The sequence below is a fragment of the Vulpes vulpes genome, chromosome 15 (genome assembly GCF_048418805.1).
Source record: "Vulpes vulpes isolate BD-2025 chromosome 15, VulVul3, whole genome shotgun sequence".
NCBI classification, from domain to species: domain Eukaryota; kingdom Metazoa; phylum Chordata; class Mammalia; order Carnivora; family Canidae; genus Vulpes; species Vulpes vulpes.
The window spans coordinates 39351606-39373595 of NC_132794.1; the positions used below are offsets into that span (position 1 = coordinate 39351606).

General features: G+C 36.7%; 2 protein-coding genes across 4 annotated transcripts in view; one reads left to right on the plus strand and one right to left on the minus strand.

The window, feature by feature from the left end:
- Positions 1-1953: 1953 nt before the first annotated feature.
- On the minus strand, positions 1954-8470 carry CGGBP1 (CGG triplet repeat binding protein 1). Of its 2 annotated transcripts, XM_025988901.2 has the most exons (3): positions 8328-8470; positions 7529-7732; positions 1954-5529 (listed from the first exon to the last, which is right to left on the minus strand). In XM_025988901.2, the coding sequence occupies exon 3, from the start codon at positions 5508-5510 to the stop codon at positions 5007-5009; it is 504 nt and encodes a 167-aa protein (XP_025844686.1). In that variant the 5' UTR covers positions 5511-5529; positions 7529-7732; positions 8328-8470; the 3' UTR covers positions 1954-5006. The 2 variants fall into 2 exon arrangements, with proteins under 2 accessions (XP_025844686.1, XP_025844687.1); XM_025988902.2 differs by lacking the exon at positions 8328-8470 and having other exon boundaries at positions 7505-7642.
- ZNF654 (zinc finger protein 654) overlaps positions 8451-21990 on the plus strand; it is an 89402-nt gene continuing 75862 nt past the window's right edge. For both annotated transcript variants that reach the window (XM_025988904.2, XM_025988905.2), the window contains exon 1: positions 8451-9014. In XM_025988904.2, coding sequence (XP_025844689.1) covers positions 8826-9014 — 189 coding nt within the window. In that variant the 5' untranslated portion in view covers positions 8451-8825. The remainder of the gene's footprint in view (positions 9015-21990) is intronic.

Below are 21990 nucleotides of genomic sequence, written 5' to 3' on the forward strand. Positions count from 1 at the left end.
AAATGCTTAAAGAGGCTGCTTAGAAAACACAACAATATGTCCACCTTCACTCTTATCACAGTGTTATTTATGACAATGAATTATGATACTGTATTATCATTAAAATGTATGCTCCTTGAAGGCATGGATTTATTTTCTCTGATGTGTCCCCAGTGGCTAAAGTAGTATTAGGTATAGGATAGGGACTCAATAAATACTAGTTGATTGCATATTATTCAAATTTAACCAAGAACTGGAAGACATAGACTTAAAAAAAAAAAAAGATTTTATTTATTTGTGAGTGACACAGAGAGAGAGAGGCAGAGACATAGGAAGAGGGAGAAGCAGGCTCCCCTCAGGGAGCCCGATGTGGGACTGATCCCAGGATTCCTCATGCCCTGGGCCAAAGGCAGGTGTTCAACCACTGAGCCACCCAGGCATTCTGGACATAGACTTTTAAGTGATCTTATTTCAACATTTAAACAAGAGGTAAGATACATTCACTGTTTGTAGTATGCCCATAAACAGCTAAAATCAAGTAACATATAGAAAGGTAGTCAGATGGAAATCATGCCCTACATTATCAAATGCATTGGATCACCCGTAGTCCTATTGTACCACCTGGTTTTAGCTTTCACAGGGATAGGTTAGCTACTCTGAACCCAGGAGCCTCTGCATCATGACATACTGTGTTATAGGTACATAATACAACTCAATTTACACAGACACAGAAAAAAAATAGGAACTGTTAGGAGACCCACAGGTACATATATTCAAATGGTTCACCTTTAAAAAAGGTTTAATAAAGATTTTAATGAGATTTTTTAGGAAAAGTAAAGACAGATCTTTGATGCTTTGTTGATATTAAACGGGAAGCTGAAGTATTGACTGATTTTTTTAAGGTCCTTCCTAACATTTTGATTCCAGGAAATATAATTACTTTATAAATTCATTAATTTTCTGTCAGAAAGAAGCAAATAGGAGAAATGTATGCCCTCAAAACTATATAAAACTACTAAAAGGCAAGACAACTTTCAACTTCTAGCATTTTTTAACCCCAGTGGTGAATAATATAGCAAATCATTGAAAAACCCAATGAAACATATAGAAGGCAAATTAGGCCCTTGTCTTTCATAATTAATATTTCTAGAAGTAGAAAATTAAAGTTTCCAATTAAAAGCACTTACTAGGTTAACTATTACCTATGTAATTTTTAAGGAAAAGAGCTATTTTTAGCTATGATATGAATCTGATTTGACAGAATATATGCTTTTATATTGAGCTTAAGGGCTAATAATCCTATAGAGATATAAGTAGTAGAAAAATAAAACTCAGTAAAATTCTGTTGGTATTTTGTAACTATGTCAACTTAAGAAAAATTAAATATAGGGCACTTGGTTGGCTCAGCTGGTAGAGCATGTGACTTGATCTTGGGATCAAGTTTGAGTTCCATGTTGGGTGCAGAGATTAAATAATTAAAAAATATCTAGATGTTAACTGACTCACAAAATGTGCTTTCAAAAACTTCTGAAACAATTTCTTTTTGAAATTTATTTCCAAAAGTCAGAGACAAAACTTTAAAAATGACACATTTATACTAAGGATACATGCTTGAGAAAAAGAAAAGAACAGGAATACAAAAATAGACATAGTAAAATTTTAATGAATACAATATTCTGATATTCCGGATATAAGTAGAATACCACTAGGTAAGAACTGTATTTACCTTCGAAGTCTAGGATAGTATGGTTGGAGATAAACGAAGGTTTAGGACAGCCACTTTACTATTCACAAGTTAATCAGTGCTGACCAGAAACTAAAGCAATTTATTTTAGGTTAAGAATTTCAATGAAATTATAGGATGAATCTTCTTTTTTAATGAATATGTTTTAAGGTGGATCTGTACTCATGTAAAGGCAGTCAGGGCAAGTCAAACCACAGAGAGCCCTCACAAAGACTAAGCACCAAATGACAAAATGTTTGTGGCTTTCATTTTGAGCCACTTTAAATTTTATTTTGTTTAAACGTGTTTTCCATTAACATTCACATACAAATTCCTTCAGGCAAAAGTTTTAACACAGAACTTTCTTCTTGGAGATCTTGCCAACTGTTACTTAACAATAGTTTTTAAGCAATGAATACTTCAGAACAATCCCAAGCCGATACTTAATTGATTACAATTGTAAGATGCAGAGCTTTTTTTAAAAAAGTTTCCTGGTCCCCCAAAATTCAGTAGGGCCAAATGCATTAACTGGAAATAGCATTTGTTAAAAAAAAAAAAAAGTCTTAAAAGAAGATAATGAATAAAATAACTATTTAGGCTCTTGTACACAATCTTTCTACATTTTCACCCTGTAAGAAATGATTACAATGTCCTTCAGGCTTGCTATATGCCCTACAGAATTAAACAAAACAAAACAAGAAATTTAACATTTCAACAAGCTAGTAACTATTTACTGTAAGCATATAGTGAAATTCTGGAAGACAGACTACCATACTTCAAGAAAACACTATTAACAGGTAAGCTTGTGTTGAAGGCAGTTTATAAATGAAACATTACAAATCTTATGTTTATGCATACAACTTATAAAATAGAAAAAAAGCTATTTTTCCAATAGTATAGCATCACACTAACACTATATGGTTAAGATCGAAAGCTTCTGTACAAGTCCACTACACCTCCACAGCAGCATTCGCCTCAGACATTTTCCTTTGTTATCCAACATATGCCAACCATGGTTTCACGGATTTGTACCAGTTTAGGCAGGCTAAAATAATCACTCTGCCATATTTATTTAACTATGAGACAAAGTTAACCAATTTCAGGGAACAAAAGGTTTCATAATCAGTAAACATATTAATCTTCCACAAAGGTTGGAAAATGCTTCTAAGGACATGATATAATCCTAACAGGAGGATGAATTATGCCCCTAGATAGATTGTATGTGGGAATAGTTAGGAGCCTGGAGAAATAAAGACATATGGGACCTAAATGATCATCTAATCAGTAATAGCCACTAGAAACTCAAATTTTAGTGCAACATCATCCAGTTTGACTTCTCAAAACTGTTCTGCCACTATGTTTGCTGTTAGTGTGAATTAATATTGAAATAGAGAGCAGTCTGAATCACATGGAATTTCGAAAAATTAGAATGATTGTGTATCTAACCTTAGTTTTGTACTCTGAAAATGTTATAAAGCTCAATTATTTTCCTAGCTTCTTAGATCTTCTACCATCTTAAGTAATTCAAATTAAACATGGTTGCCTGCAAATTTTTTACTAGGGGAAGTAAAAGCAAAGTACATTTTGGTTATGTTTTGGTGCTGGTCTCATGTATGTGCTTTAGCATTGACAGCACTACTCCAGGCATTTATTGTGCTACTTTACATAACTAAACACGAGAAAAACTCATTCAGTCTGAAAATCTTTTTTTTTTTTTTTTTGTGGCAGGCTTATTTAAAAATGAAAACAAAAACCCACATAAAGTTCTAAAAATCAGATGGGCATTTTGACAACCTGAACTAGGAACTTAAGTCTGTCAAAGAAACTCAGACATGGAAAGCTGCTTCTGAAAAATATAACGTTTTTTCACTTTGGCTTTTTTTTTTTTTTTTTATCTTAAATGATTTGTGGTAAAACGACCTCAAAGAAAACTCCCAAGTCACATTGGGCATTCATGTCAGTGCTTGTAATAGAAGTGTATTTTCTAAGCATTTTAAATTTTAATGTTTTCAAGGAATTTAAGTTCTTTTTTTTAAAGCTCTAGTCCAAGTCTTCAGCTATTTAGTTTTTTAAAAATATACTTTGGGTCTTCAATAGAGAGGACATAACTGGGCTAAGCTACTTTGATGACCTTACAGGATAGTGAGGTTCACTCATTTCCTGAGCATGGTTGACCCTTAACAGAACTGATTATTTCCTCACTCAGTTATGCAGGATACTGCCAGTCTCTACTACAAAAATCTTGCCAGTCTTTCTAGGCAATTGTTTACCATCCATGTTTAAAAACCTTGTACTACCAGAGGCAAAGCACATAAAATGAAAATAAGTAAGCATGTTTCTAGTCTATTTATAAAGCCTTATAAATCATATGGGAAAATTAATGTATAGAAAGTAATTTCCTTATTATCTGACCTGTCCGCCAAAAAGTAATTACTGGCTTTCTGTAAAAACAGGAAACTCAATCATAAAATGTCTACCTGTTTAAATTAAAATGCCAATCTTGAAAAGTTTTAACAAGACACTAAAAAAAAGAGGCAAATTCTAGAGGATGTTTGAAATGAAATTTATGGTTCAAAATTTGTTTATAGTAAGAGACACTAAAATCATGTCACTGCAAAATTCCCCATGGCTTTTTGGCACTGACATTGAAATAAAGATTTTAGTCTTTCCATCACTTGAAGCTGCTACTAAACACAATTAGCCTTTAGAAGAGTGGAAAAAAAGACTGAGGAACTGAAGGATAAGGTAACTACATCATATGCACACATAGTTTGAAATAAAGTCATTTCTTCAAGGGATCTGAAGATACCAGAACAGTTTCCCACCATCCCTTCCTTTTTGAAGAGATAATTCTAATCAGAAATAATTCCTTTATGTTACTGTGAGTGGTGTTGCCTGGCAGCAGCTTCAATTTCCTAGGCTAGTGTTCAATCCAAGTAATTAAGTAATCTCACAAGGAATAATCATATATGGCAACAGGATAAAAGCAGGGCAGTTCTTCCATGCACAAACATTTCAGGAGAAAAACCATTAATTTTAAAGATAACCATCAGGTTTCAGGTATCCTAGCACACTCTAAACCCTAAGTTTTGCTTTACACCATTGGTGACTAAAATTAACAGTAAGTTTTGCAGTGAGGTTTTTTTTTTTTTTTTTTTTTTTTTGCCTGCAACTATATACACATTGCAAAACTATTCTGCATCACATGATTTTAAATGAAATAAATATAAAAATGAACCACACAATCAACACATAACTTTAATACTCCACATTTATCTTGATCACAATGGTGGTAACCTCCTTGTCAACAATCTTGTGAGTTGAGGAGCTGATTCTCATTTTCATAGCCATCAGGCAGATATGCTCTCCTCAGCTGGTCTGACTTAGGTATGGAGCCTCCATTCTTCACATGGCGAGACAGGAAAGCACGGACTGCTGGGTGATCAGCCTTCTCAAGTGGGATGTTGGCTTCCAGGCACATTTTCACAAAGTCCTGGATAACACTGACTTTCTCTGTTTGCGCAGTACTGTTGCACTGAAGGGATGCAGTTAGGGGCCTCTGCTTCTTTCTCACATTCTGCTCTTCAAACTCTGCCTTCCTCTTGGTATGAGTCTTTGACTTAAGGTGGTCACTAATGGCAGACTTGCGAACATGATTCAGAACCACATTGCAAGAAGTGCAGAATAGTTTTCCTCCATCTTCGTGTAGCTCACCTCCAAACTCAGTGACTCGATCCAGGGGAGTCACATATAAAGCAGTCTTAGAACGGTTTCGAGCAGGTGGTGCTGTCACTACAAATCTTTCCATTCTGATACTGAATAAGGTTCTTTCAAGAGAAATAAGAGATAAGTGTTATAACAACAGTTTGTTTGGAGAGTAATTAACAATAAAAGGTATAAAGATTTCAAGAGTAAAGACTTCGGAAAACTTAATTCAAATTAATAAACTGTGTGTCCATTAAGTCTTAACTTACCTAAAATACGTATAGGAAGGCAAAACCAGAGCAAGTTACTAGTAACATCTAGGTCCATTCCTTGAATTTGATGAAATTCAAGTAAGTTAAAACTACGAAAAAAGAACTGCAACTAATTCAGATGTCACTATGTTTTAGGAAAACTCAATCTGATATCAACATTTAGGGTATTAATTATATTAGTCTCATCCAATTTAGATGTGTATTGAAGTTTAAAAGACTCTTTTACCTTCACAGTTCTGGGCAACTGATTTTAGGAACACAATTATAGGAAATTATGTTCAAAAACTGCTCAAACAGGTGGGCAAATAAATTGCCCTAATTCTATATGAAGATGGGTATAATGTCCAAAATTGTTCTGAGAAGAAAAAAAGCAAAAACTGAAAAAGAACACAGACCAACTGCAATTAACAGCAGCAACAATGACATAAAATGTTAAAGCCAAGATACAGAGTTCAAAGTAAATAATTTTTTAATGCACATATATATATCTCTACCGAGTTTTCTAAAAGATGATCAAGATATGCAAAGTGCTTTTTCTAACACCTGTTCCCTCTTTTTTTTTCCCTTAAAGATGAATGCATTTGTTAATTATTTATTTCACTTATATTATTTCATTTGGGAAGTCAGAACAAATCTAAGAAGGTAACATAGTGCCTAGTATATAAGTCTATAAATCCATTTGTTGATGGAATAAGTAAATGATTATTTTTGTTATCTTTCCAAGTATTTAACTCAGAAGCAGCTTAATAATTTCTCAATTTACCCTAAAAACATTTTTATGATCTCTGCCAAAATTATGACGTTACATTATGGACACTGAAAACCTGAGATAAAGAACAAATGTTGTCAGTGACAACCATTCGTTCTCTAGAGCCATGCCTTTGGGCTAAGCTCTTACATTAGCCCAAATATAAGAAATTAAAATGAATTTGATAGAATTCAAGATGGAATTCTGTTCTATATAAACACGTTGGACAAAAATTCTTAAGTGCATTCTGAATAATTATCCTTTAAAAGTGTAACCGGCAATAAGGGAGTATTCCATTAATCTATATTAGATAATTTATTATTGGGTTATAGGAATTGTCTCTCAAAAGAATGCTAAATTGCCAATGCATTAGAAACCCATGGACATAAACTCAAGAGACAGACATAACATTTCACAGAAATTCTGGAAAGTATGATAAAGTCTAGGTTTACATTTACATTAGGTTTACATTAGGTTTAGGTTTACATTTAACTGTATCTTCTTCCAATTAACAAATTATTCAATGTTCGACTCTCACGTGCCAAATACTGTGTTAGGCTATAGGTTTTCAATGGCAGAGAAGACAGATATGATTCCTGCCCCCAAACCAGTTATCATTACATATGTTTGTACTTTAAATCAGTGGTATGTATTTTTTACTCCTCTAACAAATCAGTCAAAATTATGATTAATTTTGTTCTAACCTAGTTATAAAAAACATTAATAATCTGCGCTTAGGAACGCCTAAATCTTGTGATGTGACAGTCTTCTGTCTTTTAAAATTTGGATTTCAAACTTTAAAATAAACATGATCAGTATTTTCTGAAGCGTAAAATGCTCTATGATCTGCGCTAATGTGAAAGGCCTATATACATTCCACTGCCTGTAACTTTCAAAAATCTGTTTGTTACTGCAGAGGGAAATATCCACCCAGTAGAGGATGCTCGACTTTACAGAGACCCGAATAACAAAAGTGTTTTCAACAGATTGTAAAGATATTTTAAACGAGGAAGTTAAGCGCAGGAATCAGCCAACAAAAGAGAAGCTGCAAATTTACTAGACCGAAATCAAACTCACAAGTTTTCAAGTTTAAATGTTTACCCGATCAGTTCCCCGTTTTTTTCGTCTTGATATTTAGCAGTGAAGGGTCTCCAGAGTAAAACCAGAGACGCTTGAAACCCTGGCACTTTCGTTGGTTCAAATCCGGAGCCGCCTTCAAATCAGTTTTTCAACAAGTGGTGATGGGGAAATAGTTCCCGGGCTTGCACCCTATTTTCCCTGCGGTGCCGGGAAGTCATGCCTTTACTGTAAAACATGAAAAACAAATGGAAGGAAAATATGGGGGAGGGGAGGGAAAGAAGGGTAGACAGAAAGACGAGCAAGAGCGACGCAGCCGCCACGGAGGTGTCCTGGAAGCCGCTGCCTTCCGGCTGACTCCGCAGCACCCATCCGGACCCCAACGTCTACCTCAACCCGGCCCGACCAGTCCCCTCTCGGCCGTCCGCCCCCCCGGCACCTCCTCGCGCGACCCAGGCCGGGGCCCGGGGTCGGGGGCGGGGGAGAAAGGCGCGGCGCGGGGCGTCCCCTGCGTCCGGACTCCCGCCCCCGCGCCAAGCGCAGCTCCCCGGCGCCCACAGCCCCTGCCCCGCTAGCGGAGAGGGCCGGGACCGAGCCGTGGGCCCGGGAACTCGACGGCGGAGTTGGCGGCAGTCGCAGGAGAGGAGGCGGCAGGCGCCTGGCGGAGGCGTCCGCTGTCAGGCTTCCCGTCTCCTCCCTCTTCCTCCCGCCGACAACGGCGCCCCGGCCCCGCCCCCGGCTCCCGCTTCAGGACGGAAGGCCCCGGGCCCGCGCCCCGCACCAACGGCCGGGCCCACCCTCGTTCTCCCTAGCTCCTCGGTACCGTAGGATCGGGGCCGCCGTCAGGGGAAGTGGATGAGACCCGGCCGGAAAGGAAAGGAGGAGGAAGAAAAAAGGAGCACGGGGGCAAGGGAGGCGGAAGACCCGCCGCCGCCGCCGCCGCCGCCGCTGCCCGATCTAGCCCCGCGGCGGCCGCCGTGTCCCCCGCCGCGCCCCGTCCTCTTGCACCGCCTACTGCAAAGCTCGTAGGCGGACCCCAGCAACCGCCGAGCAGCACTGACCAACTGACCGAGGGCCTATCAAACAGACGGTTGATTTGGCCAATGGGAGTTGAAGGGCGGGCGTGTGTGTGATTGGCGGCCAGACTTCTCCAATGAAAACTGGGGGCGTGGGTGGGCGGAGCCGGAAGTAGAGACGGCCGGGAGGCCTGTCCGGCTGGGGCGGAGGGAAGGGGGAGGGAGCTAGAGGAGGAGGAGGTTAGCCGAGGCAGCTACGGCGGCGGCGGCGTAGGGGCTGGTACGCGCTGGGCGGCGAGAGCCTCATGGCGGAGGAAGAGAGCGATCAAGAGGCCGAACGCCTCGGAGAAGAGCTCGTGGCCATTGTGGAGTCCCCGCCAGGCCCTGTTGGGTTTAGAGCTGCGGGCGACGGCAGAGGTGGCGCTGGCGGCGGCGGCTGCGGTGTCGGCGGCTTTGGGATCAGCAGTCGGGATTACTGCCGACGCTTCTGTCAGGTGAGGCGCCCGTCGGCCGCCTGGACTTGTCACCCGGGTCCTGGGCCTCCCTGCGTCTCCTGGCCTCCTCGTTCTCGAATCAGGGCTGTGTCCGGTGTTCGCTCCCGGAGCCCAGCGAGGAGAGAGACTGAAGATCCCTTCTCCACCTCTCCGGCTTGAGGTGGGGGGCAGGGAGCGGGGCTGGGATGACCCGCGGGTTTAGGGTTGCTAGAAAGTGGGAGTTTGTCAGGGGTGGAGAGGTGGCGAGAAGAAGGGTCAGCTGGCAGGAAAGCTGTGTGCTGACATTCCTCCTCCGCTCCGAACAGACCCCTTCCTGCCCGAGGGTCCCGCCTTACTGGGTTTCCTACCCTGTTCCTTCTCACTGGGTTTGGGATCTCTGGCAACATTTCCTGCCTTCCCTTCTCCCCCCTTGCTCCCCGCATTCTCCCCTTTTTCGGAGATGGGTGGCGTGCCCTCTCTCTACCGCCCCCTCTCCTGTCATCGCCACCCCTCCCCCTCTGCTTAGGGTCTCCTGTCATCCCCTCGGGATCCCACTGGGCCGGTTCTCCAGGGGGCTTAGCAGCTGACCCACTGTAGGTCACTTTTTCGGGAGGTGGGGGTTGTGGCAGTGTGATTGTCATCTTTCCTTCTCTTACACTGCTTTCCCGGCCCATGTACTCTCTTTTCTAATGAACTGCTGATAGAGAAAGTAGTTTTCCCTAAAGTGCTGCTCTGGTGACCTCACCACCCCTTCCATGTTTTAAATCACAGTGTATTTTACGCAGCCTGTAAACTACAGCGTCCGAACGGTGACTGTAAATTATTTACTTGGTCGCCTGCCGCTACGGTTTATGTACTTTAGAATTTGAATACGATCAAATATTATAGCAACGGAGTGCTTGTCTGTAGAATTCTTGTAATTTACATTCACATCTACATGCATTTATAGTTTAGACATTTCGTTCTCATTCACAACACAACACTTTTGTTTTGCGAACTGTTTTGGATTTTTTTTCTCTTTTAACACGCCATTCCTTTTTTTTTTTTTTTTAATCATCATCTTGGATGTATACAGTTCAAATCATGGCTCCGCCACTTCCTACTTGTGTTACTTTGTAACCTAAGTAACCTGCAAATTACTTAATCTCTTTGTGCCTTAGTTTCCTCTTCTGCTAAACGGAGAGTAATTAAGTGGGTGAATAAGTAAAAGATTTGAATCCTTCACATATTAATTAAAGTTAGCTATTCATTTCATTGTGGTAACAAGTAGGAGTAAAGTTAACAAAAAGTGGGCATTGTGTTTGCTGAAATTTGATTTTATGCTTTTGCAAGCACTGAAAGAAAAAGGATGGAGTTGACATTTTCAGGTGTTTTTAACACTTTAGCTTAATTAGTTTCTTGACTCCCTCTTCCCACCTCCATAGATAAGTTGGTTTGAAGGTGGAAATTGTCTTGGTATAAAGTGTGTCAGTTTTCTTTGGCATTGTTGTCTGCTTAGTGACTTTCTTGAATTTTTTTTTGTATTGTGATTCACTGGATTTAAGGATTAGTCAGTGTCTTTACAGTACTTCTAACTATATGTTTTATATGTAGAAATCACATTATGGGTAGACTTTGTATCTATAGTAATTTTAGACTTCTGAAAATTAGGTTACAGTTGATTTTTTTTTAAATATATTCACAGGCGAGTCTTTTCATTTTTTCTGTTTTCCCTCCTGTATCATTAATGAGCAACTTGGTTTTGATTACAGTTAGTTTTGTTAATTTACTTGATCCGATAACTGTTATTTGCTGTAGAAGTTGAAATTTTGAGGATCAGAACATTTTTATAGAACTTTTAACTACTCTTCTATATCTTGAAATCAGTTTTAAGAACAAATGAATAAATTTAGTCCAAAATACAGCATCTGAACAGTGACAGTAAATTATTTTAAGAACAAATGAAGTTGATGGTTCTATAAAGCCTCACTACCTCCTAAATATCCAGGAAAATAAGCTAAACAGGAAATACTTAATGAATTTTTATTTTGTATTACTAAGTTATGAGTTAAGTTATACTGGCTGGCATACTTTCATGTTACTTTTACCTGAAACCTCATTACATATTTTATAGTACTCTAGATTACCAGTAGTTATGTTCTTAGGGTTCCTGTCCTAGTTCCACCTTCCAGGTGAGCTTTGTGTAGTTCTTTTCTGTATTAAAAGTTTAAGATGGAATAAAGGATTATTTGTATTAATTTGAATTTTATCCATTGATTAGTATAATTCTAGTATAGTAGTTCTGTTTTATTTGCCAGTAAGGGAAGCAGTGGGTCATATAATCTAATTTCCAAAGATTGTTTCTTTTTAAGTATTTGGGTTCCTAATATTTACTAAGAATAATTTTAAGTTACTTACGCTCATTAGTAAATTACTTAATCATAAGTAATCTATAAAATGGATAATATGTACTTCGGTGGGTGACAGTTAACTAAATATATGAATTAAACACAGAGCCTTGTCGTGTTGAGAAGAAAGGCTCCAATTTATCTTCCTTTTAGAAAGAAAAATAAATCAAAATTTCTTGGCAGTTAGTTTTGTGGGTGAAGGGAGAGAGGAAGGAGCACTTCAGGAAAGGTCTTTTATCATTTACCACAAGGAAAAGTAAAACAGAAGACAATAGGTAATGTATGTTGATAAATTATGCCTACACTCAATAGTTGGCGATATATTTTTCTGTTTGAGAAGCAATACCAGTAATTATAAATTCTCAAATTAAGGGAATAGACCCTGAGGTTTCAGCTAATTTTCGAGATGATGGATTTGAGAGATTCAAAGTGTTGGTTTCCAGATAGTTATATGGTCTAATGTTGGACTGCTTCTGTCATATCCTTTTACCTAGCAACAAGGTAGGTTGGCTTTTATTAGTAGACTCTGAACAATGCTTAAATAGAACTGGCCCTTAACTGATACTTCATTTGCGTTAGGGGGAAAAGTCAGTTTTATTGAGGGCCTAGTAACTCTTAAGGCCTTCATATTGGTCTTATTATGCAAGTTACATATTTGAAATTGAGGCCTGAACAAGTTAACTTGTCTTCAGTTCCAGTTGGTGGGCAAGCTGAGATTTGAACCAGCTCTAAATTTCTACTGTAAGGTTGAAATTACAAATAAATCTTCAAATAATTAGGGCACCTGGGTGGCTCAGTCAGTTTAGAGTCTGCCTTCAGCTCAGGTCATGATGCCTGGGTCCTGGGATGGAGCCCCACATTGGGCTCCCTGCTCGTCAGAGAGCCTGCTTCTAAAAGTTCTCTTTCATTATGCCACAGTATAAAAAATATTTCAAGAAATAGTTATTATTTCTCTGACTTTGGTACTGTGAACTACATAAATACTTGAAGGCCGTAATAATTCAACCTACCTTTTTGCTAGGTATATTGAAATGTTTTCATCATAAATTGTATACTAGTGAGTTAAGGTACTTTCTTCTTAGTTTAGTGCCAGGAAGACTATAGTGAGGGATAAAGAAGTATTTCTGGAAATACTTGGATACATTGATTAAAATAGATTTAAAATCGTTTTTTTTTTTATTTTTATTTTTTTACTACAATTAATATCTATTCCATGAGGATGTCAAGAGTATGAAAGAAGAGAATGAACCTGAAGTGCTCAATACTGTACCTAGCACATAGAGAAGATTAAATAGATAGACGCTGTTAATATTTCTGTTGTCTGAAATCCTCTGAAGGTTTAAGAGAGACATTAGAGTTAATCTTATAATTTGCATCCCACATTTAAAATTTAGAGAAAATTTAGGAATGTTACATTTCTAGAATTGTTATTTAACTAGAAGACCTTGATTAAATACTAAATGATGTGCAAAGAATACTACATTTTCTTAGAGATTTTGTTTCCTTCAGGGGACCTTTGGTAAGTCTGGGGATATTTTTGATTGTCTTCATGGGGTGGGGGGGTGGTGTTGCTACTAGCATATTGTTGGTAGAGGCCAGGGAGGCTGTTGAACAGACATAGGGCAGCCCCAACAACAAAGAATTATCTGGCCCAAAATACCAATAGTGCCAAAGTTGAGAAATCCCACTATACCCTTGCTTTGGAGCTCAGGGATACTTGATGTCTGTAATACTGATACAAATGGCAAATACGTATTTTTTTTAAAACACATGCTAATGTCTCTTACTTTAGAGAAATTAAAATTAAATCTTTTTAATTTTATTTATTTATTTATTTATTTATTTTTTAAAGATTTTATTTATTTATTCATGAGAGACACACAGAGAGAGAGGAGAGAGAGAGACAGAGGCAGAGAGGCAGAGACACAGACAGAGGGAGAAGCGGGCTCCACATAGGGAGCCTGATGTGAGACTTGATCCTGGTACTCCAGGATCACGGCCTGGGCTGAAGGCAGGCGCTAAACCATTGAGCCACCCAGGCGTCCCAAAGCTTTTTTTAAAAGGTGATATTTATGTAAGTAACCTCTACACCCAATGTGGGGCCCAAACCCATGACCATGAGATCAAGAGTCGCACGTTCTTTTGACTGAGCCAGCTGGGTGCTCCTGGAAAAATGAAAATTTAATTGTTTTTGGAAAATATAGTCTTTTTTTCTTAGTCTGAATATAGAATTTACATGTATTTATAGTTCTTTGAGTAGTTTCTTACGGTATAAGAATACATTATTAATTCTTGCTATTAATTGGAATTATTTTAAAATTTATTTTGAATTTTTATAAATGTTTCATACATATTTATTTTAAAAGATCCTATAGGGCTTATTTATCAGGAATTGCATTTTGCTGCTAATAGAGACCTGACTTAAATAAAACTATTTAAGTTTATTTAAGTTGTATACATTTATATTTTATGTGAAAAATCTTGGATAGTATAGGAATGACATGATGGCTTTATCATCATAGTACCATCATTTGCTTTTTCTCCTCAGTCATCCTTGTCTTATCTCAAGTTTGCCTCATGACTCAGGGTAGTTGCTGGAGTTCCAGTCATCACATCTGAGGTATAAGTGGCAGGAACAGGGTGTCTCTGGTGTAAGCCAAACATATATTGCTCAAATCCTATTCATTGACTTTCATTTCCATCTTCTAGCAATGGCCATCTGAAAAAAATGTTAGAAATTTTTTTGTCGTATTTTTTTGTGCTATTTTTCCTGATGAACACATGTCTGTGATTCTGCTTGTAAGGAAGAAGAAAACAAGAATAAATATTAGAGAGGCAACAGTCCCCCCCCCCCCACACACACACAGTTTATCATAAAAAGCAGAAGTCATACTGTTCCATTCTTAACCCACTAATTCCCTGGAGGTAATCACTTACAACTGTTTCAGCTCTTATGATTTTTACCTCCATGTTTATAACTTTTCCCCTTGTTATAGATATGATCAGTTAGCTTAGTTGATGGAGGGGGTAAGGGAGTACCTTATGGTCTCACTGTTCAGTTTGTACACTTTGATTTTACCACCCCTCCTCCCCCTTTTCCTCTGTATTGCTTCCCTTCCTTCTGACCCTTTCCTCCCCTCCCTGCCCTGAGTCTCTTGAGTCTCTTACAGGTTCAGCCTCTCCAGAGAATCCAGAGATTCCATTGATCTAGTATGGGAAGGGATCTGGGGGAAACTTTCACCTCCACTTTTGGAGATACATGGTGTTTCAGATTCCTAGTTTTTCTGGTGTTCTTCAGTACAAATTAACCTGTTCCCGAATTCCCTCCCTCCTTTTTAAATAATAGCAATCTAAAGGTTGTTATCTCCCCCTTTCCATTGTCCTCCTTGTGGATTTAGGTCCTTTGAAACAAAAATATTTTTACTGGTATTTCAGTGTTGTTCTCAAGTAGGAGCAGAAATGTGTTCAATATGCCACATTTAACTAGAAGTCTCAAATTAATTTTTCAGCTCAATAAGAAAAATAGACATGAAAGATGATGAAAGGGAAAAGAACTGAAACTAATTCATAGTGATTTATTTACTTCTGGAAAAGAGTATCCTACTTCCTGACATACTCTATAGTGAATATTGAGAGCTAGAAATAATAACATCACACAGATTTACTTTATGTGTTCCTTTTGGCAAATAAATTTTTATTACTAAATTGCAAGTTAAAATGTTAGCTTTTAAAATATGGCTTTGAAAATTTGACACATTTGGGACATTTCCAGTGTTCATAAAAGGCGAATTTCATGGAAACACATTTATGTATTATAGTTAGGAAAAACAAATTAAAATGAACCCTAGATCTTGATGGCTATATTTGGGGAGCTAAATGCTTTGTTAATGTTGTTTAATGCATTTTAGTTTGACTTTCATGAGTGAAGTACTAATTGCTCCTTATGACATTATTTATGATAACAGATCCTTGAACATAACCTTAATGACCAAAGTTAGGGGAGTTGTTACATATAGTAGAATCCTCTGTTCGTGTTTTTAAATAATACTTATTCATACGGAAAACTTCATGGTATAATTACTGAAAAGACACAAGAAGCAGGTAATTTAACTTTTGTAAATAAAAAGCCTGAAAAGAAATATACCAAAAATTTGATAGCAAGTAACTTATTAGTGATAAGTTTATAGCTGAATTTGATTATTTTCTTTATACTTATTAATTTTTTATATTTTCTTGATCAACTACCTTTATAATCAGGAAAAATAAATTTTATTTTTTATTCTTCTACCATCCTACTTATTTTCTGTAAATAAATGGAGTAAATGTTGGGTTACTTGAGTATGATGAAATTTTAACTACTTGTTTCCTGAAAATATGTGAATTTTTAAAAAATGAATTGGTTGAGTGAACTTTTAAAGGTCATTTTAGGTTAACCAATGAGACCCTAAATTTACATTACTTCTTTATATACAATCTTGCATTTAAAAATGTGCCCATATTGCTTTCCAATAATCACCTTTCATACTAGCTTAAAAAATCAATCTCAATTTTAATTTTGTAGATAAAGTGGTAGAGAAAATATTTTTAAATGAAGTTCATTCCTTTTAAGTATTTTAATGATACCATCATTTTGCAGTTATGCTAAACAGAAGTGAGGCACCTATTACTATTATTATAGTACTATAATATATATATATATATATATATTATAGTACTATAAGTACTACTATTGCTGGCACTGAATCTTGATTTTTCTGCCAAAAAGTGCTAAACTATACCTTAGCAATTACAAACAAAAGAAGAAAAGAGAACTTTAAATTAAATTTGAGAAAGCTATGGTAAAATCAGTGTCTAATAAGTTATTTGAAAACATAAATACGATCAGTAAAATATGGTTAATTAGTATACCATTTTATTTTATTTTTAAAAATATTTATTTATTCATTCATGAGTGACACAGAGAGAGAGAGAGAAGCAGAAGGAGAAGCAGGCTCCGTGCAAGGAGCCCGATGCGGGACTTGATCCCAGGACTCCAGGATCATGCCCTGGGCCAAAGGCAAGTGCTAAACAGCTGAGCCACCAGGGATCCCCCAGTATACCATTTTAAATGCATATTAATATATAATGGTAAGGATGGTGGGCCATTTAAAATCTAAGGTAATTTATTTAAATGTTCTAGTTATAAATCATTTATAGTAGTACCTAGTCTAAATTAAAGTAGAAAGTATTTTTAAGTTACAATAAATCTAACACTAGATAGGTAATCTTTAGTTTTCATATAGTATATATCATGTTGATTTCTTAGCTCCCTATTTCTCTTGACAGGTCAGCTCATTTTTTCAGCAGTATGGGTCTGTTTCTTAGTATAAGACCCAATCAATGTTTCCTGGTTAGAGCCATGGTGGAATACTGGTGGCAAACTAAACATGAGAGGAGGTCTGTCTGTAGAATTCATTACTTAAGATCCTAAAGTCCAGTACACTGACACTCTGTACCAAGCACTTGGTATACTCAACCCTTTAAGGCAGAAGTGAATATGAAAGTAACTAAAAGATTTTCCATCTAGGCTGTAGGAAAAAGAGTCATTGGTATTATAGTTGAAGTTTGTCAGTTATATAAGGCATTGGGTACACAGTGGTAAGGAAATAGGCTTACCATTATATAATAAAAACAAAAACAACAAAACAAAAATAAAAACTTTTTGCATAGTTATAATTTTCTTAAGTTCTATGAAGAAAAGATATACAATATATAAAATAGAGGCTAATAAGAGGCCTATTTTTGGATTCTTGGGCAAGTTGAAGTCTGCTGAGATTTTTTTTGGTTTAGTTTGAACATGCTGAATTTAAGATGCCTTTCCTCAGCCAAGGAGTGATCTTAAAGATAGCTGGATTTACAGACTCCAGAATGCAGAAGTGAGGTCTGGTCAGCTTAGCTGTGTAGTTGGATGATATTTGAAGTCATGTGTTTGGATAAGCTAGCATAGGGAGATAATATGGAATGGGAAAAGAAGAAGACTTAGAAGTGAACCTTTAGCAAATCCACAGTTAAATTTCCTGGTAGAAAAGATTGAGTCTTCAAGTGAAATCTGAGAAGGATCAGTTAAATTAAAGAGGTTGGAGAATTCCAAGTGACTATAGTGTCACAGAAATCAAGGGATCGAATGAATGAATGGTACTTGACATTGAAAGCTATTGAGATCCAGCCATTGAATTAGCATGAAGTCTTTGGTGACTTTAAGCAGACCAGTTTTGATGTAGTGATGAGAACGGGAGTCAGACTGGAGTATGAGGAGTGAGAGGCAAAGAAAGAGAGACAGTAAGTAAAGATAACATAAAGGAGAAGGAAAGGTATGAGCAGAAGTTGGAGAACTTGTGGATTAAAGGTGAGGATTTAAAAAAATACAGTGCTAAGAATTTGGCGTGTTGAAAATCTGATGAAAGTGATTTATTTGAATGGATGAGGTAAATCTACAAAAGAAAGAAGGGATAATCTATTATTTTATAGATTCCAAAACGGAAAGGAAGGTTACGATTCAAAGCACAAATGGGATTGCTTTGCATAGGAGCCTTGGGGTAGCAGGAAAGTTCATCTGTTGAGAATACAGGATGCTGATTGGAGATTTAAGGTAAATGGAGGTCTAAAATAGTAGCTTCTTAGAGCGGTATGTTGAATTGACCTACAGAACCATTTGAATTTGCTGGTTATGAATGTAGAGCGACCATTAGTCTGTACTTTTTGTTCAGCGGTGCTTATCTGCATAGGTGAAGGCATGGAGAACATGATTATATTCATTGGGGGCTGAGTGATATGTTGTAATTGATCAGTTAATTTTGAGAAAAAAAAGAGTATAAGCTCATTTTCTGGCTCCATTTGTGGTAAAACATGGTACAGAGAAGTGAAAGGAGGAAAGAAAAAAGGTAGAAAAGTGGTTATGTCAGTAGAGTAGCCCCCTTTATCCAATTTCATTTTTTGCGATTTCAGTTACCTGAGGTCAACTGTAGTCCAGAAGCAGATGATCCTCCTTTTGACGTATTGTCAAAAGGTCAGTAGTAGCTTAACACTGTCATATTGCTTATGTCATTCTCCTCACTTCATTTAATGACATAAGCATTTTATCAACTCACATCATCATTAGAAGAAGGGTGAACAGTATAATAAGATATTTTTGAGAGACAGACCACATTGTCATACTTTTGTTACAGGAAATTGTTATAATTGTTCTATGTCATAGTTATTATTATTTTTTTTATTTGTTTATTTTATTTATTTATTCATGAGAGACGCAGAGAGAGAGAGGCACAGACACAGGCAGAGGGAGAAGCAGGCTCCTCGCAGGGAGCCTGATGTGGGACTCGATCTGAGGCTCCGGGATCACGCCCTGAGCCAAAATCCACCACCACTGAGCCACCCAAGTGTCCCTAGTTATTATTTTTAATCTTTTTGTGCCTAATTTATAAATCAAACTTCATTATAGAGATGTATAGGAAGAAACATAGTATATATAGAAGCTGAGGTACTATCTGTGGTTTCAGGTATCCACTGGGAGTCTTGGAATGTATCCCCTGAAGATAAAAGGGGGAGTACTACAGATATTAATAAGTACACAACATTGCTCTATATACAATGAAAATATATGTATATATAAAAGTGGGTATATATACTGTCCCAATAAAATGTATACCCAGTTTATTGATATATATTTCTATAACTGGAGTTTACTAACATTAACCATTGTCAGTTTTAAAGTTTCAATATTCTAAATACTCACTAATCACTGTTGTCACTGATGAGATGTGTGTGTTACATTTTTCATGTCTGAAAGATTTTATTTAAATATTCTATATATGTATGTATAAGTCATATTTTGAATGCTTTCCAGCTATCAGGTGCTGGATAAGTCCTTTTACGTTTTTTATCACTTAATTCGTTACCCTACAGGTCATGTGCTGTTGTTCCCATTTCATAGATCAGGAAACTAATAAGACCAAGAGAGTAAATGGCTTGACTAAGGCACTGTAGCTAGTTTGTGATTGTTAGATTGGAATCTGGCCAGCCTGACTATGAGGAACCTGTGTGTGTACTTAGCCATTTTAATATACACATGTATTATACTTTACCTAGGAATATCCACATTTGGTATCTATGGTAGCATCTGTGTATACATATTTAATAAAGCAGTTGTGGACTGGGTAGAAATAGAAGTCAATTAAAAAGACTGAACGCAGCAGAAAATAAAGATGTTTATGAATTTAAAAGAGAGAGAAAAATCAAACTTCCCTTTAAGGAGTGTTTTAACCCTTCAATTTTTTCTTTTCTCCTAACCCACCTAAGTGGGCTATACTTGTCTCAGAAGCAGTGGCTTTCTATAGTGTTTATTTTTAAAATGTAAGAGTTGTGATGATCACAAACCAGTTGAAGTTATCTTATGTGGAATATGTCTTAGATATTTATCCTAAATGATTAAATTTTAATGTTTCTTTCCATATTACTTAGATACAACCTTGCATAGTATGTGGAATTCTTACTAATCCAGGGTACAGTGGATATGCATTTTTCTACTTAATTATTTATCCTTTTACCATGCTTTGAAAACTCTTGCTTAAAGATCTCTCAGGTAGAAGTCAAATCTAAAATTTATATTCCATGTTCACAAGGGCATAATGAAATGGATATCTCATTTTCAGCTGGTAGGGGTAAAAATCACAGCCTTTCTGGACCAGTATTCATCAAAATATATTACAAACATTAAAAGTAATTTTTACCTTTTGGCTTAGTGATTTTCCCTAAGCATTAATTTTTGAGGAAATATAAATTTGGACATTAAGCTGTTCATCATAGCATTAATTGTAATTAATGAAAGGAATAAATTTAAAATGGAGAAGCAACCAGAACATCTAAAATAGTTGAAGACTTTTCAACCCTCATAAACTATTAGCACTAAAAAATGTGTTCGATGACTATGTAATGACCTAGGAAAATATAATAATAAAAAAATTTAGGTGGAAAATTTGTGGCAGGATTACACAGTTTGAATGTAGGCTAGTGCAGTCTCATTGTGCTCACATGCAGATTTTAGAGAAGGGAAGTGTGGTGAAGATAAGTCAAATGAGCTACTTCATTAGAAATAGGATTTTTTGATGATAGTATAGAGGAGCCATTCATATACTTCAAGAAGTCTGTGAACTCTGAACTTATTTGCAAAAAGGCGTATTTGCCATTTCCTTGTTGAGTAAGTCTGAGGTTTCTTTCTCTTCTTTTCTTTTCTTTTCTTTTCTTTTCTTTTCTTTTCTTTCTTTTCTTTTCTTTTCTTTTCTTTTCTTTTCTTCTCCTTTCTTTCTTTCTTTCTTTCTTTCTTTCTTTCTTTCTTTCTTTCTTTCTTTCTTTCTTCTTTCTTTCTTCTTTTTTTGTCTTTTGTTTTTGTCAGATTTTCTTTAAGAATTTCAAAATTTGGGACACCTGGGTGGCTCAGTGGTTGAGCATCTGCCTTGGGCTGAGGGCATGATCCTGGAGTCTGAGATCCGAGTCCCACATCAGGCTCCCTGCATGGAGCTAGCTTCTCTCTCTGCCTGTGTCTCTGCCTCTCTCTCTCTCTTTTGAATAAATAAATAAAATCCTTAAAAAAAAAAAAGTTTCAAAGCTTGCTAAAAAAGAAACACAACCCAACAATAATCCAAACAAACCAAAAGGTTAGGAACCTTTGCTGTAAGCCATTATGAGATAAGCAGTGTTGCCTGTTTTTATAAATACAACTTTACTGGAGTATGCACATTCATTTTAGCATTTTCTATGGCTGCTTTCATGATACAACTGCGGAGTTGAGTAGTTGGGATAGAGGATATATGGTCCATAAGCTGTTTTTTGGCCCTTTAAGAAAAAGTATGTCAGCCCCTGTCCTAGATTCTCATTTATTCTTTGCAACAACCCTGTGAGATAAGTACTATTTTTATCTTCATTTTCTGAATAGTGCAGCTAAGACTCAGAGAGGTGAGGCAACTAACTCCAAGTCACACAGCTTGAAAAGGGAAATATACCAAGATGTTAACAGTGGTTATATGTGGAAGTACAATGATGGATGATTTTGTTTTCATATAGTGTTCAAGTTTACTACAATGAGCATACATAACATGATCAAGAGGAAAGAAAGTTTTAAAAAATATAGGTAGAACTAAGTTATGAGAATCTTAAAATTCATCCATCCTTTTATTATTTTGATTTCCTATGTGTTATCCTGTGTTTATACTTATAGTAGATGTGCAATTTTTGCTTCCCTTCTTGGCATTGAATCTTACTATGTAGCTCCTTCTTAACGCTAAATTGATTTTTATGGAAAAAAAGAGAAATTGTTGTATTTATGGTTTCTTAATTTTCTATTAACTGAAATCATTTGGTCTTGAACTCCTGAGATTATCTGTTCTCTTATTTTTTGAAGTTACTTCAAGTTTTAAGTGCTATAACTTAATAGACACTCATAAAATGCTGCATAAGTATCTGTCCAACAGTATATAACTTACTTTTTCTTAACATCAGTCAGTTGAATTAGCCTTAATTATTTTCGACATAGATCTAGATACATAAAGTACCATAAAAGTGTTGCAGAAAGTACTCCT

What these genes read in the sequence shown, in the direction of transcription:
- CGGBP1 (XM_025988901.2), bottom strand. Translation starts at nt 5,510, where the DNA reads ATGGAAAGATTTGTAGTGACAGCACCACCTGCTCGAAACCGTTCTAAG.